The sequence below is a fragment of the Mixophyes fleayi genome, chromosome 1 (genome assembly GCF_038048845.1).
Source record: "Mixophyes fleayi isolate aMixFle1 chromosome 1, aMixFle1.hap1, whole genome shotgun sequence".
NCBI classification, from domain to species: domain Eukaryota; kingdom Metazoa; phylum Chordata; class Amphibia; order Anura; family Limnodynastidae; genus Mixophyes; species Mixophyes fleayi.
In genome coordinates this window covers 172,246,808-172,266,526 of record NC_134402.1, presented here as the reverse complement: position 1 = coordinate 172,266,526, position 19,719 = coordinate 172,246,808, and the positions used below count along the sequence as shown (strand labels likewise).

The window sequence follows — 19,719 nt, the reverse complement described above, 5'->3', positions numbered from 1 at the left end:
TTACCTGGTTGCCTGATCTTGGAGTCTCATTCCCCATGAGCCTCTGAAGGTGTTCCTGTGTTTCCTCGTGTATTCAGCTCCAGCTGATTCCTGTCTACTACGTTTGTGGTTTCCAGACCACTTCAACTCTCCTGTGTTCATCGTGCCTGCACTCAGCTGATTCCTATCTGCTACTGCTGCCGGATTCCAGTCCGCCTCAACTCTCCTGTGTTCATCGTGTCTGCACTCAGCTGATTCCTATCTGCTACTACTGCCGGATTCCTGTCCGCCTCAACTCTCCTGTGTTCAGCGTGTCTGCTCTCCGCTGCCTCCGTTACTACTGCCGGATTCCAGACCGTCTCTACTCTCCTGTGTTCAGCGTGTCTCCCCTCCGCTGCCTTCGCTACTACGGCCGGATTCCAGACCGCCTCTACTCTCCCGTGTTCAGCGTGCCTTCCCTCCGCTACTACTGCCGGATACCAGACAGCCTCAACTCTCCCGTGTTCATCATGTTTCCAGTCTCACTTACTACTGCTTCCTGAGTATTGCTCCGTGGATTACCGGTTACCTTCCGTGCGCTGCACCAACCTGATTACCGCTTCCATCCTCCAGTGGTCTCTCCTCCTGCCGGCGTTCAGCCGTTCAGGTATCCCTGCACGTCTCCTTGACAGCCTGCTCTCCTGAACCGCGGTATGCATACTTTCCATTGACTTTGCTATTGTATTGCATATCCGTCTGGACTGTGTTGTGTTCATCTCCGGAGTCTTCTATCTACTGAAGCTATTGTTACTATTGACTTTGTTTCCTATTACCTGGATCTCTATAGTGACTTTGTATACTTCAAGCAGCGCTTGTCAGTTATTATTGTATTGTGGATATCATCGTGGGATTAAGTTCCGTGTGCCCCGTGTATCCTCTGCATTACATTCATCTCCTCGTGCCCCTCCTCACATATATATAGCAGTGGTACAACTTGCTGACGCAGACCACTGACTCCTGTTTCCCATTGGCACCAGTTTCAAGTATCCTCTCACATAAGCAGTGGTACAACTTGCTGTACGCAGACCACTGACTTCCCCGTTACCTACTTGCACCTGGAATCCATTCCTTCACTATAGAGAGTGGTACAACTTGCTATACGCAGACCACTGACTTTCACTACCTCCTCTCTACTCCTGGACATTCCTCCTCACTATAGCAGTGGTACAACTTGCTGTACGCAGACCACTGACTCTCCTCACGTTTACTTGTCCATCTAGTTCCTCGTGTACATACATCTAAGTCATTACCAGTTGCTGCTAGTCATAGACTTTCCTTGAGCATTCTCTCACCATCTGCTAATTCTCCTGTTCCGTTGTCACCCTGCTACCAGAGGACCATAGTACCAGCTATATTACTCTGGTAAGAACATCATCTGGTGATATCCTGGGCAAAGACTCCTAGTGCCCGTGACACCTTACGTATTTCAACAGTGATGGTGTCGTGCCATGGCAGAATGATTGCTTATGACTGTTTATATACATGTTATGCATTGTTATTGTGTTGTTGATTGTTTGAACATGAATAAATGTTACATGGCAACATCATAATGTACTGTACTTACTGTGCCGCTTGCAGGTATATCATATGCTTGCTCTACCTCTGTGGATGAACTGCTGTCTGTGGGCATGCTGCTAGTGGACGTACGTGGTGTTTCTTGGTCCCTCACAAAGTGTAACATATCAAAGTACCATAGCTTTGGCACATACACGTCTTCAGCTGCAGCTCCAGATTTTTTGGATGCTTCAACCTTATTTAATTCTTTTTTATACACAGTCCTAAGGTTCTGGATCTTGCTTTTTGCCCATTCAACAGTTGCTCCAGGGTGATATGACAGACATGCTTTTACAAGCTCTTGCATCGCCATGTTTCGCATCATTCGGTTACAATACTCTTTGGATTTAGCTTTCCACAAACATGGGTGAGCCCTGTAGGTCTCAATAAAATCCTTCATTTGGTCAGCATTTCTTTCGTAAGCCATTGTGTTCTGTTTGGGTATAATAAAAAGAAACGTAAGTCCCATCTGTGCTGTACAATAAACCAATGCAAGTACACATGTATGTACCAATCAGAAATAACTTACCGTATATGTGAACGAATGTACAGCTCCGAAGAATCGTAAAATCCCTTTGTATGTAATGGTCATGAAAGGGTTACAGTTATAGAAAAAAAAATCCATACACGATGTTATTATACACGAATAGGTATTACCCACAAAGCTCCATTCTCTAAACAAACGCCCATGTCTGAGTGTATAAAATTATAGAGGAGCCTGTCTGGCGCCGAGGAACGTGAGAAGATGGCGAATGAAGAGAAGGTGTTAGTGGGGGTTGAAGCAATGGAGACGGAGACGCAGTCACAAATGGTGGTGGAAGGGCCAACAAATGTTGGAAAAGTTAAGGTGGGGGATGGAGATGCTCAAGAAAAATGTACTGCAGTTAAAAGAGCAAAGTCAATGAGCCCAAGAGAGATGGAGATGATGGTAAAAGTACTGGACCAGTACAACTACGACTGTCAAAAGCGAAAGTACAGAAAAGTGAATAATAAAAAGGAATTGATAATGCAAAAACTACTGCGATTACTGAAGGAAAAACTTGGAAAGAAAATAAATAAATTCCAAGTCCAGAAGAGGTGGTCGGATCTTAAAAATAAAGAAGCTAGGAGACTGGAGCGAATCCGTAGAAACATTAAAAAAAGTGAGTAGCCCGTTTAGTCGTGTAGTGTACCTGTTTGAAGGACTTTATGTATTTCATTCTACTGTCACATGAACCAATGCAAACGTATGATTATTGTTTTGTCAGAAGCAAGAATTAACAGTGACAAGGCCACTGTAGATACCATAGATGTAATAACACCTGTTATAAAACAAGAAAAAATAAATGTGCCAGAGGGACCACAACACAAACTGATCTCGAGCAGTGTGCAAGGTGAGCACATTTCAGGTGTTGGAATAAAACTTGTATTAACTTTATTAGAGATATAGAAACGAAATGGTAAAACATTTTTATTTTCTTGCTTCATAGATACCATCGTCATATCCGATGAAAGTTCGGAAGAAGAAAAAAATGTTGCCAAACTCAACGATTATTTTAAAGAAATGAAAGGAAATATTGCCAACATTAAGAAAAAACCTTGATAATACTTTTGATGACATGTATATGCTGTTTGCAACTGTTGTGCCAGAAACCAGTAGCACCCTTTCACTGTAATACTAATTTTTTTTTCACCTTTCATATTGTACTAGACAAATTTTATATTGTTATTTTTTTTTACCTGCAATAAAACTGTTGCGTTAACACTGTGTGGTTTATTCAGAGTATTTTATAAATATTATTTAATAAAGGTTAATATGACTTTATAACTTTCATAGTTTTTAAACTTTATAAAGGTTAAATGAGAAATGATTGCCAACATAGATGCAAAGGGTAATAACCCACGTGCTTTATACACGTGTAATGGTCTGCAGCCAGACAGGTGCAATACACATCTATACAAAACACAAGCCTGTGATGTGCGGATTCCGCACCACGTGGGACTGGGATTGACAATAAAAATTAACATACACACGCCCCCCAGGTCGAGGAAGTATCGGAGGATTGTCGTGGATCGGTCGGAAGTTTATACACACTACACAGCGGAAACGAGATTGGAACGAAAATATTAAACGGTACGACCAACCAAATGAGGCGACAATCGTCCATTTGGGCAGACTTTCGACCATCGTGTCACTGCACACACTGACCCGACTTTTGAACGAGCGGTCGTATATCGGCTGTTTGAGCCGATTATTGGAAGAAAACAGTGTATTGTGTACTCAGCTTTAGCATGAGTCGGAGTATCTGCTAGGGGAATTCAAAGAACACCATTCAAAAAATGTTCTGAGTGCTGTTTTTTATGGCCTACAAAACCTAAAATTGAGGTTGTATCTTATGAAAGAGTAACATTCACAAATGTATATACAAACATTGTATAAAATTGTGAAGTTACCATATTTCAGAATGGGAATATTAACATTTATATTTGGCCATGTTAAATAATAGTTTTGCTTATTTGATCAACTGTTTATGTCAGTTTGGTGGGCCTTTGTAATCTAAATTAACTGATAATTTCTGTATTATTGTAATGCCATTTAGTAACTTTACAGTTAGTGGAATAAAAGTGAAGTCAGCCTTTATGTATTGTGTATGTTACTCTTTAAAGTTGAAACATACATGATTTCATATACCAATTCTTACTTTAAACCAAATAATATTATTATTGGAAAGGTTAGCAAAAATTGTATAACATACTAGTCTATTTACATTCTAATGCTGGGTAAAAAATATTTTATTATGCTCAACAGGCATGAGTGCAGATTTGGAAGGGCAACTGTGTCTGCTTGCACCCACTCCTAGAGAGCTATTGTAAGTTAATTGTACTGCTGGGTAGCCCTGATCAGCTGCCTGTCACTCTATCATCATCTTCATCATTTTTTTACGTTTTATATAATCTATAAAGAATTTCTGTCTCGTTTTACTTAGCAGCATATGTTCAAGGACATTTAAATTCCAAATATCCATAGAATAATTCAAACTCTACACTAAACTGCCTGACAAAGGGTAAATAGGTCCAATGTTACGCTATGTGTATTGTGTAACAAAAAATACAGCTTTTTTTTTTGGCCAAAAAACGTTTATTATCCAGTATTATTACTATTATTTTTTTTTACTGTTACTGGCTATGCTTCAAGAGCAATTATTAATTCTTGAAGCGTAGACAGTACAGTCATATACAGTGTGGCATTCAGTTATAGCAAAAGTGGGAAATTGTAGCTTTATACGGGTGTATTCAAAAAATGTAAGTTACATATAGGTTTCTCCTCCAATTCGCTATAGATTGTAAGCTTGCGAGCAGGGTTCTCTTACCTCTCTGTCTGTATGTATTACCCAGTATTGTCTTATCAATGTTTGTTCCTAATTGTAAAGCGCTACGGAATTTGCTGGTGCTATATAAATAAATGATGAGGATGATGATGATGATTTAAATGAACAAAAGAATGAGCTACAGTGTAACCCATTGCAACTTGTGTTGTCTGAAATAATTTGAGTTTTAAAACAGAATAGCTGCATTCAAATATGTTACAATATTTACATAATGAATTGTCAGGGAAATGTCATGTATGAAATGGAAAATGTTTTTTTTTAAATAAAGTAACTAACACTACTTGGAACTATTTCTTGTTATGAAGTAATTAATCATAAATAATATGTTGTGCGCAAAATACTTTTAGCTTTGTGTTACGAGCCGCGGCTCCCCGACGAGCCGCCGCGGCTCACTTCCGGTTCTCCCAGACGCCTCGGCCATCTCCTTGACGACCAGGACGTCACTTCCGCCCTGCGCGTCCCGGTTGCCTGGGCAACAAACGGGACGCTCTGCCTCGTCTGCCGCAGCGCCTGCCCAGCTGTCCTACAGCTGGGCGCATGCGCGCAGAAGGAATTAAACATTAAATTTATTATTCTATGTTGGTACTATAAATAATGGACAATAATATATAACAGCTATAGTAATTACATTGCTGCATTATTGGGCATAGATTTATTAGTCATAGCCTTATCTGCACTGTTGGGAGGAGTCTCGCTGCACTCTGCTCCTATTGGTTCCTCTCACTACTTAAGGCAGTGAGGACTGAACCTCACTGCCAGTTACAGCTCCCAGTGTAGCTAGGCTCCCTGTTCCTGTTTCTGCTCCTCGATTGTTTTGCTCAGACTTGATCTCCCGTGTATGACCCTTGGCTTGTTTTTGGACCCTGTTGTATTGCCTGTGACCCCTGACCTCGGATTGTGCTTGGAATTTCTTTGTCTGCTGCCGGCCCTCGACCCCTGCCTGGATTTCACTCTGCCGTTGCTTCTACCCTCCATAGCTGGGTTCTCCCCAGTCAGCGCTCATCTCTCGACCCTCTGTTGTCTGCGGTCAAGTCTGTCCCCACCACTAGGGGCTCCAGTGAACACCGGACTTCAGAGCAGACTCCGGGTTTTGACGTGCTGATTGCAGGGTTTCCTAACACTTTGTTAGTGTCTTTTCTATATCATACGTGCCTTGTTCATCGGTACTGAAATTTGAGATGTCACTGTTGACAAGTGATCATTACAGAACTTTTTACACAATATTTTGTAGAGCTCAAAAATACAGATTTAGTACCATCAAAGTCTTGGTGATTGCAAGTGCATTTCAAAACTTTTAATATATCCATTATCAAAAATTTTTTTAACAATTGTTTCTCGACTGTTTCTAAAGACAGATAGGACATGAAGGAAAAATATGTTCAAAGACACCAGTGTGTTTTCTGTTTGTTTTAAGATCATATAACTTGCACAATTGGGGTCTGATTCATTAAGGAACGAAAGTCCTGGTATATGCCGTATTTTGCATAAAATTGCTCTGCGCATGTTCAACTGACTATATGCCAGTGAAAGCAAGTACACACAACTCATCTTCGAATGCAAAGGACACTTCCGACTGCCTACGATTTCAGGGGCAGAACGTGGTAGGGAAGGGTTGTATGCACGTAGGCACGTTTGTCCGATTCATGCTCTGGGAATCAATCAGGTACGTGATATTTAGCTGTATCACTTGCATTAACTACAGGGCAGGTGCTAGTGCAGATTGACAGATCTGTTAGGATTGAAATGATCATCAAATTCGGTATCCATTGTTAACTTTTTTCTTTTGATGTCTCAATGAATTTATTAAGCTTATGACACACTGGTGCTGGTCTGTTCTCTGATCTGAACCCTGGTGAGTGTATATATTGTAACTGGGTTAGGGGAACAGGTGCCATATCCTGGAGTAGATGGTAATGTACAGCAGCAGAGAAGTCACACAAGTCCAAGGTTTTGGTACAACTGGCCTCAGCCACTTTTATTAAGCAGAAATACAAAGCAAACTTCAAATACACACCTTGTCTGTCCCGCACTAACTTATCACACAGGAACACCCCCTCTCATGTGAAGGACATTGTGCCCCACACACATACATATATAGAGCTAATTGGTCACCATTTGCAGAGTCTCTCGGGAGGCATCTAACCCCCTCAAGTCTTAGAGACAGAGGAATCTGCATAGCATTTTTTTTATCAGCACCTTGCAGGCGCAATCGATAATCAGTCTGTTGTCAGACTAGGAGAACAGAAGCCCTGGACTGGGCAATGTAAATGGAGCTCACCCTTCTCTCTCCATTTACACCCTAAGGACCCTTACCAAATATTCCTAACACTGAAGACAGTCTTTAGGAGGCTTTTTCTAAGCACACGCAATCTCTCTGGGGTTTAAAAGCATATAAAACAGATAGCCTGGGACATACATCATCATCATCATTTATTTATATAGCGACAGTAAATTCCGTAGCACTTTACAATTGGGGACAAACACAGTAATCAACAAAGTGGGTAAAACAGACAAATAGGTGAGAAGGACCTGCTGCAAGCTTACAATCTATGGGACAGTACAAATCTGCCATCTGACACTTTCCCAGTGCTTCTGTCAGAACATATATACACTATATGGACAAAAGTATTCATACGCTTGACCATTACACCAGCAGGGAATGTAATGACATTGTATTCAAATACATATACTTTAATATGGAGTTGGTCCCCCTTTTGCAGTGATAACAGCTTCCACTCTTCTTGGAAGGCTTTCCACAAGATGTTGGAGTGTTTCTGTGGGAATTTGTACCCACTCATTCTGTAGAGCATTTATGAGGTCAGGCACTGATGTTGGACGAGAAGGCCTGGCTCGACATCTTCTTTCCAGTTCATCCCAAAGGTGTTTGATAAGGTTGGGGTCGGGACTCTGGGTGGGCCAGTCAATTTCTTCCACACCGAACTCATCAAACCATGTCTTTGTAGTCCTTGCTTTGTGCACTGGGGCACAGTCATGTTGGAATAGAAAAGGGCCTTCCCCAAATTGTTGCCACAAAGTTGGAAGCATAGCATTGTCCAAAATAACTTGGTATGCTGAAGCATTAAAATTGCCCTTTACTGGAGATAAGGGACCTAGCCCAAACCCTGAAAAACAGCCCCATACAGTGTCGGACTGGGGCATGAAGGGCCCACCGGGGGAATGCAGTGATAGGGGCCCACTACATTGGGGTGTGGCCAACTGTAAGAGTGGGTGTGGCCAGTCAAGGGGGTGGGGTCAGCCCATGGAGGGCAACTTATAGCACAATAGTGTGGTCCTTAAAGAACAAAGTGGACATTGCAAATTAGGCGTGTTTCACATGTATCATGTACAAAAAAAGTTTGGAATCCACTGCATTAAACCATAGCGACTAATTTAGACCATGTGCTTTTCAGCAATGTATCTCCAGCAGCAGGCCAGTTTGTGTATTCTTTGCCTGGGGATACAACACAACTCATAAAATATAAAAGGAAACACTGGCGCTTCTCCGTTAAGTGAACCTGCAGCTAACAATAATTGCAAAAGAAAAATATAAAAAATATTTCAGCGCAATGGAACACTATTGTAAATGGTGATAGGTTTTGCACACATGCATAATAGACAAAGAAGAATATGTTTATACTCTTTCGTGGAAAGAAATGTTGCAATATAGAAATCTTACCCTACTCTTTCCCTGTTCTCCATAATGTAAATGCTTCACAATATTTTGAAGTACTCGCAGTATGACCCTTTCCAGGGGAGTTTTCCTTAAGGGAGTGGAGGGTAGTTCCGAACAATGCCTCTGCTATTGCCGCGTCCTTCTCCGATCTAGATGGAATGCATATGGAACGCAGAAAAAAAACTTATTTTTCCCTACCACCACTTCTAAGTTTCCACTTTGATTACTGATAAGGATTATTGGAGCATTAAATTCCATCTCAATCATGAAATGTCTAACACACTAAAAATGCAGCAGGATATAAGATGAGCAAGAGAAAACATTGTTTTCCCACCAGGTTTTCTAGATGAAACCATGAACATGGTTCCATTCCCCCATTTCCCTCAGGGCTTCTCTGCTCCTTTCTGGTGAAAAAAAAAATGACAGGCTGGCTGGCTTGGGAGGGCACTCACTTACCTGTGTGGAAAGCTCCAGCATCCTGCTCCTCTGGGCGGCCGTGATACCAGGAAGACAGCACACTCCTCCTCCCCTACTGTAGTGAAAAACACACTACCGCGCAGGTGCAGAGAGCCCAGACACGGCTCTCTACACCTCTAGTGTGTTTGTTACGGAAGTGACCCCGCTGCCCTCGACATCTGAACTCCGGTGTTCCCCGTAAGCTCCGGCCTAACAGTAGAGGGGGCGGAGCTTCAACCCCGCCGGGCCTACCGGTGGATAGCTCGGCAGGCCAGTCCGAGGCTGGCCCTATACCATTATCTCTCCTCCACCAAACTTCACAGTTGGCACAATGCAGTCAGGTAGATAATGTTCTCTCGGCATCCGCCAAACCCAGACTCGTCCATCTGACTGCCAAACAGAGAAACGTGATTCGTCACTCCACAGAACAGTGGTCCACAGTCCAGTGTCGGTGTGCTTTACACTACTCCATCCGTTTGACATTGGTTTTGTTGATGTGAGGCTTGCATGCAACTACTCGGCCATAAAGTCCATTCCATTAGTCTCCTGCTGCAGTTTTTGTGCTTACATTAATGCCAGTGTAAGTTTGGAACTCTTCAGCTATGGAATTAGCAGTGCATTGGTGAATTTTCGAACCATGTGGCTTAGCAGTTGTTGACCCCACTCTGTTATTTTACTTGGTCTTCCGCTTCATGGCTAAGTTGCTATTGTTCCTAAAGGCTTCCACTTTCTAATAATATCACTGACAGTTGAGAATGGAATATCCAGCAGGGGTGAAATTTAACAAACCATCTTGTTGCAAAGGTGGCACAGTATCAGTCACTGAGCTCTTTAGAACGACCCATTTTGTATGACAAAGGTGCTTGATTTTATACACCTCTGGCAACGGGTCTGATTGAAATACCTCAAGTCAATAATTAACAGGTGTGGCCAAATAGTTCTGTCTACATAGTGTGTGTATATATATATATATATATATATATATATATATATATATATATATATATATATATTGCTATATATATGTATATATTGCACTTGTTTCTGTTTTTTAAGGTGTATGCCACTCTTACTATCCGCAATCACACTATCATTTGCATCCTCCACATAGCACTTTTAAATTCCTCTGCCCAAGAGAAAAATCATATGTTGCATAGTTGTGGTACATCCATTCCTGGCAGTATCACTTCCCAAACCATGGATCCACACAGGATACTGAAAGTGCACCTTCATGGGATCATCACAGAAATTCTGGTTCCACTGGTTTTCTCCTGCCTTCGCCAATGCACCACATTGCAAAATATTGTGCAATGCTATGTGAAGTATCTGGTATAGTTAAATATTGAAACAGATGTGGATATGTTTATGAAACGAGTGTACAGAAAAAAATATGTTTTCCCACTGCAATTAATCAGTTTCTATGTACAGAACACTTCAGGTAATCACTGTGTGTAACTCAATAGGAGTTTTTATATGCATGTAGGTCAAGTGAAATGCAGAGTAGGCTGGTGTCTCAGCCCTCTTCTGCCTACCAAAGCTCACAGCCTGGAATTAAGCAGTTGGCATGTTAGCTGTAGAGATGCCTAGTTAAAAAATAAATAATAATCAAAAAGTGTAAAAATAAAAACTGTACCTGTCAATTAATAAGACTTATAACTTTGTCAAACTTTACATAAAGTATATGTAACAACAGTCAATCACAGAGGGGGGTTACATACACCTGGACTCTCCTCTCAAGAACAAGCTAACTAAAAATGAAGAGACACGGTTGGTATATAATTATATTGATAGAAGGCAGAATCACGTTTGCTCATTTTCTTGAGCAACTTCTGATCTGATTGATTAACTTCTTGGGATTGTTGTGTAAAAATGACTGAGAAAAATCATGACAAGTGTAGTTTTGGTATTTTTTCTGCCTGCTACCATAATAAAAAAAACTCTTATCGTATGATTTGGTGACTTATACCCCATTCTCAGGCATACACACCATTCACTTACTTGTTCGCATTCATGAATATCATTTAATTTCCCTCTCATTAATATATATATAATTAACATACATTAGTACTTTCACATCCCCCTACCACACCTCTCCTTACCCCTTGTTCTTCTTCCTTAAAATACAAGTTATTTCTCTAGTACCTTTTCTAATTACTTATAACAACTCAACTCAGCTCTTTACTTCTTCTATTGTTAAACGGTATTGATAATCAAATAACATTTATTGTATGTGATTTATTTGTTAACTTGTGAAAACCAATAAAATTATTTTCTAAAAAAAAAACCTCTTGGCGAATAAAGCAATGTGAAATTCATTTTGGTACATGAAACAATTGTTCAAAACAAAGCGTTATGTGGTCTGACCACAAAGGCCTAAAATAGCCTTGGTCATGAAGATATTGATCAATACTGACAACAGCTGTTAATGTGTTTTTTAGCTGCTAATGCCTGAAAACTTCATTAAAAATATGATGAATGTTTTCGTATTAGTTCGTTCTCACCATTGTGTTTTAAAATTTTAATGCTGCATATAGGTTTTTAGAATATGTGGCTGAACTTATTTCTTATACGTCAAGTAAAATAAAGTACATTGGTAAAAGAGCAACTCATCAAAAATGCGTGGAAACGCATTAAAAATAAAAAAATCACATAATTAAAATTCGTTTAGGGGTCTATTCAGTGAATAAAATGAAAAAGCTGTAGTTTACTCTGTATAAATGGCCATTGCACGATTTTTGAAGTGTTTTTGGCAGTGGCCATAGCCCATTTAATGTTTCTTCACACAGTCCCCGTGTATTAATATGAGGACTGCAAGGTTCTGCAATTTATACTTTTTGCAGCAAGGTAACACCATCTCAGGATGGTGTTACCTGTCAATTTCAATGGGGTACAGCTGAAGCCTCTCTGACTTTACTGGATTCCTCACCCGTGGAAGTGGTATGCGAATACACATAATGATTCCTTCATTCACTGTCAGTGTTAGGCTGCCATTATTCTTTTGTTGCGATTTTCAGCGAGGCATAATGATTGTCACCACAGTTTTAATAAATAGTCTCCTTAAAGCACACAGTAGTTTCCAGGTATTTTACCTAATTTCCCAGGACATATGTGTGTTTGAGCAGCACTGTGGCTTAATGATTATCTGTGTGGAGTTTGTATGTTCTCCCGTGTTTGCGTGGGGGCAGGGACTGATGTAAGTTCTCTGTACAATGCTGTGGAATTAGTGGTGCTATATAAATAGTCAATAAGTGAGCCCTGAAACCTTGCTTACAACAGAGTGATTAAATCTGTAGGCAGCTTTTTCTATATTAAAAAAGTACATTTACTAACCATCATCTATTTATATATATATATATATATAGCACCACTAATTCTGCAGCGCTGTACAGAGAACTCATTCACATCAGTCCCTGCCCCATTGGAGCTTACAGACTAAATCCCCTAACACACACACACACAGAGACTGAGAGAGACTAAGGGCAATTTTTAATAGCAGTCAATTAACCTACCAGTATGTTTTTGAAGTGGGGGAGGAAACCGGAGCACTCGGAGGAAACCCTCGCAAACAAGGGGAGAACATACAAACTCGGAATTAGGTAAAAGACGGAACTGCCGGACTGAGTAAGCTTACTACAGTGCCCTCTGCTGCTTGGTGTCTTGAGTGAAGCTTGCTGTGTTCTCTGTAATATGTGAAACAACTGTTCTACATATTATATTGCATACATTTTGTATTGTGTGTATGTGTGTAAATATATATTTATATATATTTTTGTATATCATAGCTATATTTTCTAGTTATCCGTATCCTGAGTGCATTGCCCCTCCATTCCGGCTGCCATGGGATCTTAACCATCCATTCCAGTTGCCGGGATGAAGTTCCAAGGACCTTAACCATCCATTCTGGCTGCCGGAATGGGGTTTTGAACACCTTAGCCATCTATTCCGGCTGCCAGAATGGGTATGCCAGTACCTTAGCCATCCATTTTGGTTGTCTGAGTACATTAAGCATTCATTTTGGCTGCCGGAATAGGGCTCTGAGTACATTAATCATCCATTCTGGATGCCGGAATGGAGTTCTGAGGACCTTAACCATCCATTCCGGGTGCCAGAATGGGTCTGCCAGCACCATAGCTATCCATTCCGGGTGCTGAAATGGAGGTCTGAGTATATTAAGCATTAATTTTGGCTGCCGGAATGGGGCTCTGAGTACATTAATCATCCATTCTGGATGCCGGAATGGAGCTATGAGGACCTTAACCATCCATTCCGGCTGCCGACATGGATCTCTGAGTACATTAATCTTCATTCTGGCATCCGAAATGGATGATTAATATAAACAAAACCTCATTACAACACCCAGAAAGGATCGCTAAAATACTTAAACATCCATTCCGGCACCCGGAATGAATGGCTAAGATATCGAGACATCCATTCCGGCACCTGGAATGAGTGGCTAAGATATCGACATCCATTCCGGCGCTCGAAATGAATGGCTAAGATATCGAGACATCCATTCCGGCACCTGGAATGGATGGCTAAGATACCGAGACATCCATTCCGGCACCTGGAATGGATGGCTAAGATACCGAGACATCCATTCCGGCACACAGAATGAATAGCTATGGTAGTCTAAGCCCCATTCCGACTGTCGGAATGAATGAATAATGTGCTCAGAGTCCCATACAGGCACCTGGAATAATTGTCTAAGATACTGGCAGCCAGGATGGATGGTTAAAGTACTCGCAGCGCTATTCCGGCAACCGGTAGGGATGATTAAAGTCCTAGGAACTCCATTACGACAGCCGGAACGGATGGGCAATGCACTTAGCGCTCCATTCCGACACATTCAGGCAGGATGAATAACTAGAATATATAGCTATGATACACAGAAATAGTGTGTGTTCGTTCCACATATTACAGAGAAATGTAGCAGGACAGAATGCACTATACAAACAGAGAAAACAGGAAGCTAAGCCACCGTGCTGCCCACCATGACATTCTTATGTATAGTAAGTGTTCCATTATTACATTTTCTGACACACGTATATGTATCTCATATCCACGGCACAAACTTTAATTTCTCTCCTGGTCTTATTTTGCAATCATTACGCTCGTTATTTGTTTGTTTTAGTTAATCCACAATATATTATCATGCTAGACATGTAACCTCTATTTCGGTGGTTTGATTCTCTGTTGCTCTTGTTTCCAGACGACTGGTTGACTAGTGTTACACCTAATATGTTTTCTCTTCCTGGGTCCAGACTCCAGCCCAGCCTCTTCCCACTGAAGCCTCTGTCACTCCTCCTTTTCCTCTGTCACACACACACGCCTCTTGTGTAGGTCATGGCTGCTCCTGTGTGTTGCCTCCGTACAGGTCAGTGACAGCCTGGCTCATGTGCTGGCTCTTCTGTTTATGGTAGAATCGCAGTGATGCTGTATGATAGAGGAATACAGGCTTATTCTGTTCTCCCCTTCAGACCTCAGGACGGTTCCACTAAAGTGACATGTTTGATCTTCCTTTCTAAATTGCTAAACCATTCATACTGAATATCTGTACTTACCATTAATGATCAGGAAAATTGCCAGGGAGATCAGACTTTGTCTTTATAATGTGACTTTATAATGTGATTGATAAGTTATACTATGAAACTAGATTTAATCTGTGATTGCTATTGTATTTAATATGCAGTTTATTTCACATAAGTTTTTCAATGCCACAAAAGATGAAAATGTCCTGGGGCCACCAACCATCACCTGTATCGTTTTCTATTTGTTTCCACCCATTTGTGTCAAATCTCATCAGTTTTACATTGGAGTAGTGTAATTAGTCCCTACTGACATGAATTGGTGTCTATACAAACAACATTTGCATACAGTAAAATGTAGTGTAATGGCTGGAAAAGGGCAGCGAAGGATAAACTTTATAACAAAATTAAAAGTACTTTTAGCATAAATATATATGTAATTATTCAGTGTTGTAAAAATGCAAGCAGGATACATGAACTTTGTTTAATAGGGGTGTATTTGACACTACAATCTTCCTGGATCAGTTTGAGCCTCACACTTCTCTGTGTAACCTCCTGTTACAACCGTTACCTGTTAATTAGTTGCTACTTTCTTGTTTTTCGCCATTTCCTCATGTCAGATTTTTAACTCTGCTTCTGTGGCATGTAGTCCTGTCCTCACTAACAAATGTAGAGGTCAAAGACTCCCACAAACACAGCACAATAATCACCTGAAATAATATGTGCTGTGAATATTCTAAAGATCTGATTGAGTATAGATTGTAATATCCCCACTAACTTCAAAACTGGGGTCATCTGGACTGGCGGGAGATAGGGTGTTAAGGCTAATAAGTTACTGGGAGTTTGGTAATCATGTATATGGAGGTCATGAAATACCAGTGTAATTTTCAATAACCTTATGAAATGAATACAGTATACTTACTTCAACTATAGTGTTTAAAAATGCTTGTAATCAAGAAACTATATTGACTATACTGTGCATGGACTAAAGCTAATATAACTAAATGTTACTGAACAGAAAGGAGTATATGTATTGGATTGCACAAGATAGATTAGTCACTGCCTTTAGATCAGCTGTCCTATCCAGCTCCCAATTATAGATAACTGTGGAGGTCCAAGTGGGGCCCTATCTATATGCTATGTGAAGAGGAGGACATAGAGAGTTAGGGTTGCCCAAAAGTAATCAACCTCCTAAAGAATAAAAATCCTAACCATTTAGATTACCTGTCTCATACTGGAGGAGCATCTCGCTAAATAGTAATCATTTCCTCACAATAGAACCCAAAGCCCTTTACATTTGCAAATTAAAAAACACATAATACAAATAAACATTGAAATGTTTAACAAAGTACAACAGAGAGAGAGCATTGGGTATGTTTTAGAAAGTGAAGGGAAATGCTTAAGTAAACAGGTCAATTTTTAGTCTGTTTTTGAAGATCTCTGTTAGGGATGCTCACTGACCCCTGTGAACTGGTTTTGGATTTCGATCTGGATTAGCTTCATGTTTTGGTTTTGGCAAAACCACCCTTAGGTGTTTTGGATTTGGATTTTTTAGACAAAATTAGGGATGTGCACCGGCGACTTTTGGTGTCTCGTGTTTTGGATTCGGATTTTCGTGATGTTTTGGGTTCGGATTTGTTTCGCAAAACACCTGCCGAAAGGTTTTGGTTCGGATTTAAGGTTCTGGATTCTGATTTTTTTTTGAAAAAAGCATAAAAAGTTCAAAAATCAAGTTTTTGGGCTTATTTTCACTCTTACGCTATTATTAACCTCAATAACATTCAATAACAAGCATTTCCACTAATTTACAGTGTATTCTGAGCACCTCACAATATAGTTATTAGTCCAAAACGTTGCAACGAGGTATCTTTCTGGACTGCGTAGTGGAGTGGTCCCCACAATATAATAAGAAAACCATCAACTGGTCTTAATCGCACCAATAAATGTATCTGGACTGCGTAGAGGAGTGGGTCACCACAATATAATTTAAAAACCCTGAACTTGTATAATTCGCACCAATAAATGTATCTGGACTGTGTAGAGGAGTGGGTCACCACAATATAATAAGAAAACCATCAACTGGTCTTAATCGCACCAAAAAATGTACCTGGACTGCGTAGAGGAGTGGGTCACCACAATATAATTTAAAAACCCTGAACTTGTATGATTCGCACCAATAAATGTATCTGGACTGCGTAGAGGAGTGGGTCACCACAATATAATTTAAAAACCCTGAACTTGTATGATTTGCACCAATAAATGTATCTGGACTGCGTAGAGGAGTGGGTCACCACAATATAATTTAAAAACCCTGAACTTGTATGATTCGCACCAATAAATGTATCTGGACTGCGTAGAGGAGTGGGTCACCACAATGTAATAAGAAAACCATCAACTGGTATGAATCGCACCAAAAAATGTACCTGGACTGCGTAGAGGAGTGGTCACCACAATATAATTTAAAAACCCTGAACTTGTATGAATCGCACCAATAAATGTATCTGGACTGCGTAGAGGAGTGGTCACCACAATATAATAAGAAAACCATCAACTGGTCTGAATCGCACCGAATAATGTACCTGGACTGCGTAGAGGAGTGGTCACTCACCACAATATAAATTAAAAACCCTGAACTTGTATGAATTGCACCAATAAATGCATCTGGACTGCGTAGAGGAGTGGTCACCACAATATAATTAATAAAAAACCCTCCACGGCTCTGAATTTCCCCCAAAAAAATTCTGGACTGTGTAGTGGGGTGGCCCCAGTACTAAATTTGAGACCGGGGCCACAATACCTCCTCCAAGTTCCAAGTGTAGTGTTTATAACATATTAACACTACACTAATTCTAGCACGTCAAACCCTCTTGTTTTAAATAATGACAGTGCATTTAACTTTTGATTACATTGTTTGAATTTGTTGACATTTTCTTTTACTTTTTGAACATGGCAAACGACTGTTGAATGGTCACATAATGCCAAAAAATTAGTTGCAAGATGGAATTGTCCTTGGGCCCTCCCACCCACCCTTATGTTGTTGAAATAGGACATGCACACTTTAACAAACCAATCATTTCAGCGACAGGGCCTACCAAACAACTTTGGCTGAAATGATTGGTTTGTTTGGGCCCCAACACCAAAATAACAATTCATCTCTCCCTGTACAAACTAAACAGGCTCTACTGAGGAAAGATGTCGTCCTCATCCTCAACCTCTGATTCCTCTCCCCCTACAGTGTGTACTTCCTCCTCCTCACACATTATCAATTCGTCCCCGCTGGACTCCACAACCACAGGTCCCTCTGTACTATCTGGAGGGCAGTGCTGTACTTCATTGAGGAATTGATTATTCATTTTTATAAACATCATTTTTTCAACGTTGTGAGGAAGCAACCTCCTTCGCCGCTCACTGACCAGGTTCCCCGCTGCACTAAAAACGCTTTCCGAGTACACACTGGAGGGGGGACAACTCAGGTAAAATAGAGCCAGTTTGTACAGGGGCTTCCAAACTGCCATTTTTCCTGCCAGTAACAATATGGACTGTTTGACATGTCTATTTGGATGGTGTCAGCAAAATAATCCTCCACCATTTTTTCTATTGTGACAGCATCCAATGCAGCGACAGTAGACATGTCTGCAATGGTTGGCAGGTCCTTCAGTCCGGACCAGATGTTATCAGCATCCCCGCCAGCGGCCCTTTTAGGAAAACTGAGCTTTTTCCTCGCAGCCATAGATGTGGAAGAAAATGAGGGTGGAGCTGTTGGCATGTCACGGTCCTCTTCAGAGGACTTTCTCCTGACCAGAAGGTCTTTGCACCGCTGTAGACTTGTGTCCGCCGGAAACAGAGACACAACATACGCTTTAAACCGAGGATCGAGCACGGTGGCCAGAATGTATTCCTCTGACTTTAAAAGAGTGACCACCCTCGGATCCTGGCAAAGCGTACGAAGAGCTTCATCCACAAGAGCTACATGCTTTGTTGGATCGCAATGCTTTACCAGCTCCTCCCTCACTTTCTCCAGCTGCTTCTGCAACAGCCTGATCAGGGTAATGACCTGACTCAAGCTGGCAGTGTCGGAACTGACTTCTCGTGTGGCAAGTTCAAACGGCTGGAGAACCTTGCACAACACGGAAATCAGTCTCCACTGCGCTTGACTCAGGCGCATCCCCACTCTTTTGCCTATGTCGTAGGTGGCTGTGTAGGCCTGAATGGCCTTTTGCTGTTCCTCCATCCTCTGCAGCATATAGAGGGTGGAGTTCCAGCGCGTCACAACCTCTTGTTTGAGGTGATGGCAGGGCAGGTTCATGCTTTTTTGATGTGCCTTTAGTCTGCGGTAGGCACTGACTGAATGCCGAAAGTGTCCAGCAATTTTGCGGGCCAGCGCAAGCATCTCCTGCACACCCCTGTCACTCTTGAGGTAATGCTGCACCACCAAATTAATGGTGTGTGCAAAACATGGGACGTGCTGGAAATTGCCCATATTTAATGCCCGCATAATGTTACTGGCATTGTCTGACACCACAAATCCCCATGAGAGTCTAAGTGGGGTAAGCCACTGGGAGATAATTTCCCTCAGTTTCTCGAATATGTTGTCAGCGTTGTGCCTCTTATTAAAGCCTGTAATACACAATGTTGCCTGCCTTTGCACGAGCAGCCATTTTGTAGATGCTGCTACTGATGCAGCTGTTGCTGCGGAAGGCGATGCATCTACCCAGTGGGCTGTCACAGTCATATAGTCCTTTGTTTGCCCAGAACCACTTGTCCACATGTCCGTGGTTAAGTGGACAGTGGGTACAACCGCATTTTTCAGAGCACTGAGGACACTTGATCGTACTTCTCTGTACATTTTTGGTATCGCCTGCCTAGTGAAGTGGAATCTCGACGGGATTTGGTACCGGGGACACAATACCTCCATCAACCCTCTAAATCCCACTTCACTGATGGCGGACACCGGGCGCATGTCTAACACCAACATTGCAGTTACAGCCGCAGTTATACGCTTTGCAATAGGGTGACTACTATCGTATTTTGTGGTCATGGCAAACGACTGTTGGACGGTCAATTGTTTTGTGAAAGACTTAGCGGTCTTACGACTTCCCCTCTGGGAAGATGACCGAGATCTACC

General features: G+C 41.4%; 1 protein-coding gene across 1 annotated transcript in view; it reads left to right on the top strand.

Annotated features, from left to right (window-relative positions):
• Positions 1-14,339: 14,339 nt before the first annotated feature.
• MRPL1 (mitochondrial ribosomal protein L1) overlaps positions 14,340-19,719 on the top strand; it is a 37,107-nt gene continuing 31,727 nt past the window's right edge. The window contains exon 1 of the mRNA XM_075204000.1: positions 14,340-14,443. Coding sequence (XP_075060101.1) covers positions 14,413-14,443 — 31 coding nt within the window. The 5' untranslated portion in view covers positions 14,340-14,412. The remainder of the gene's footprint in view (positions 14,444-19,719) is intronic.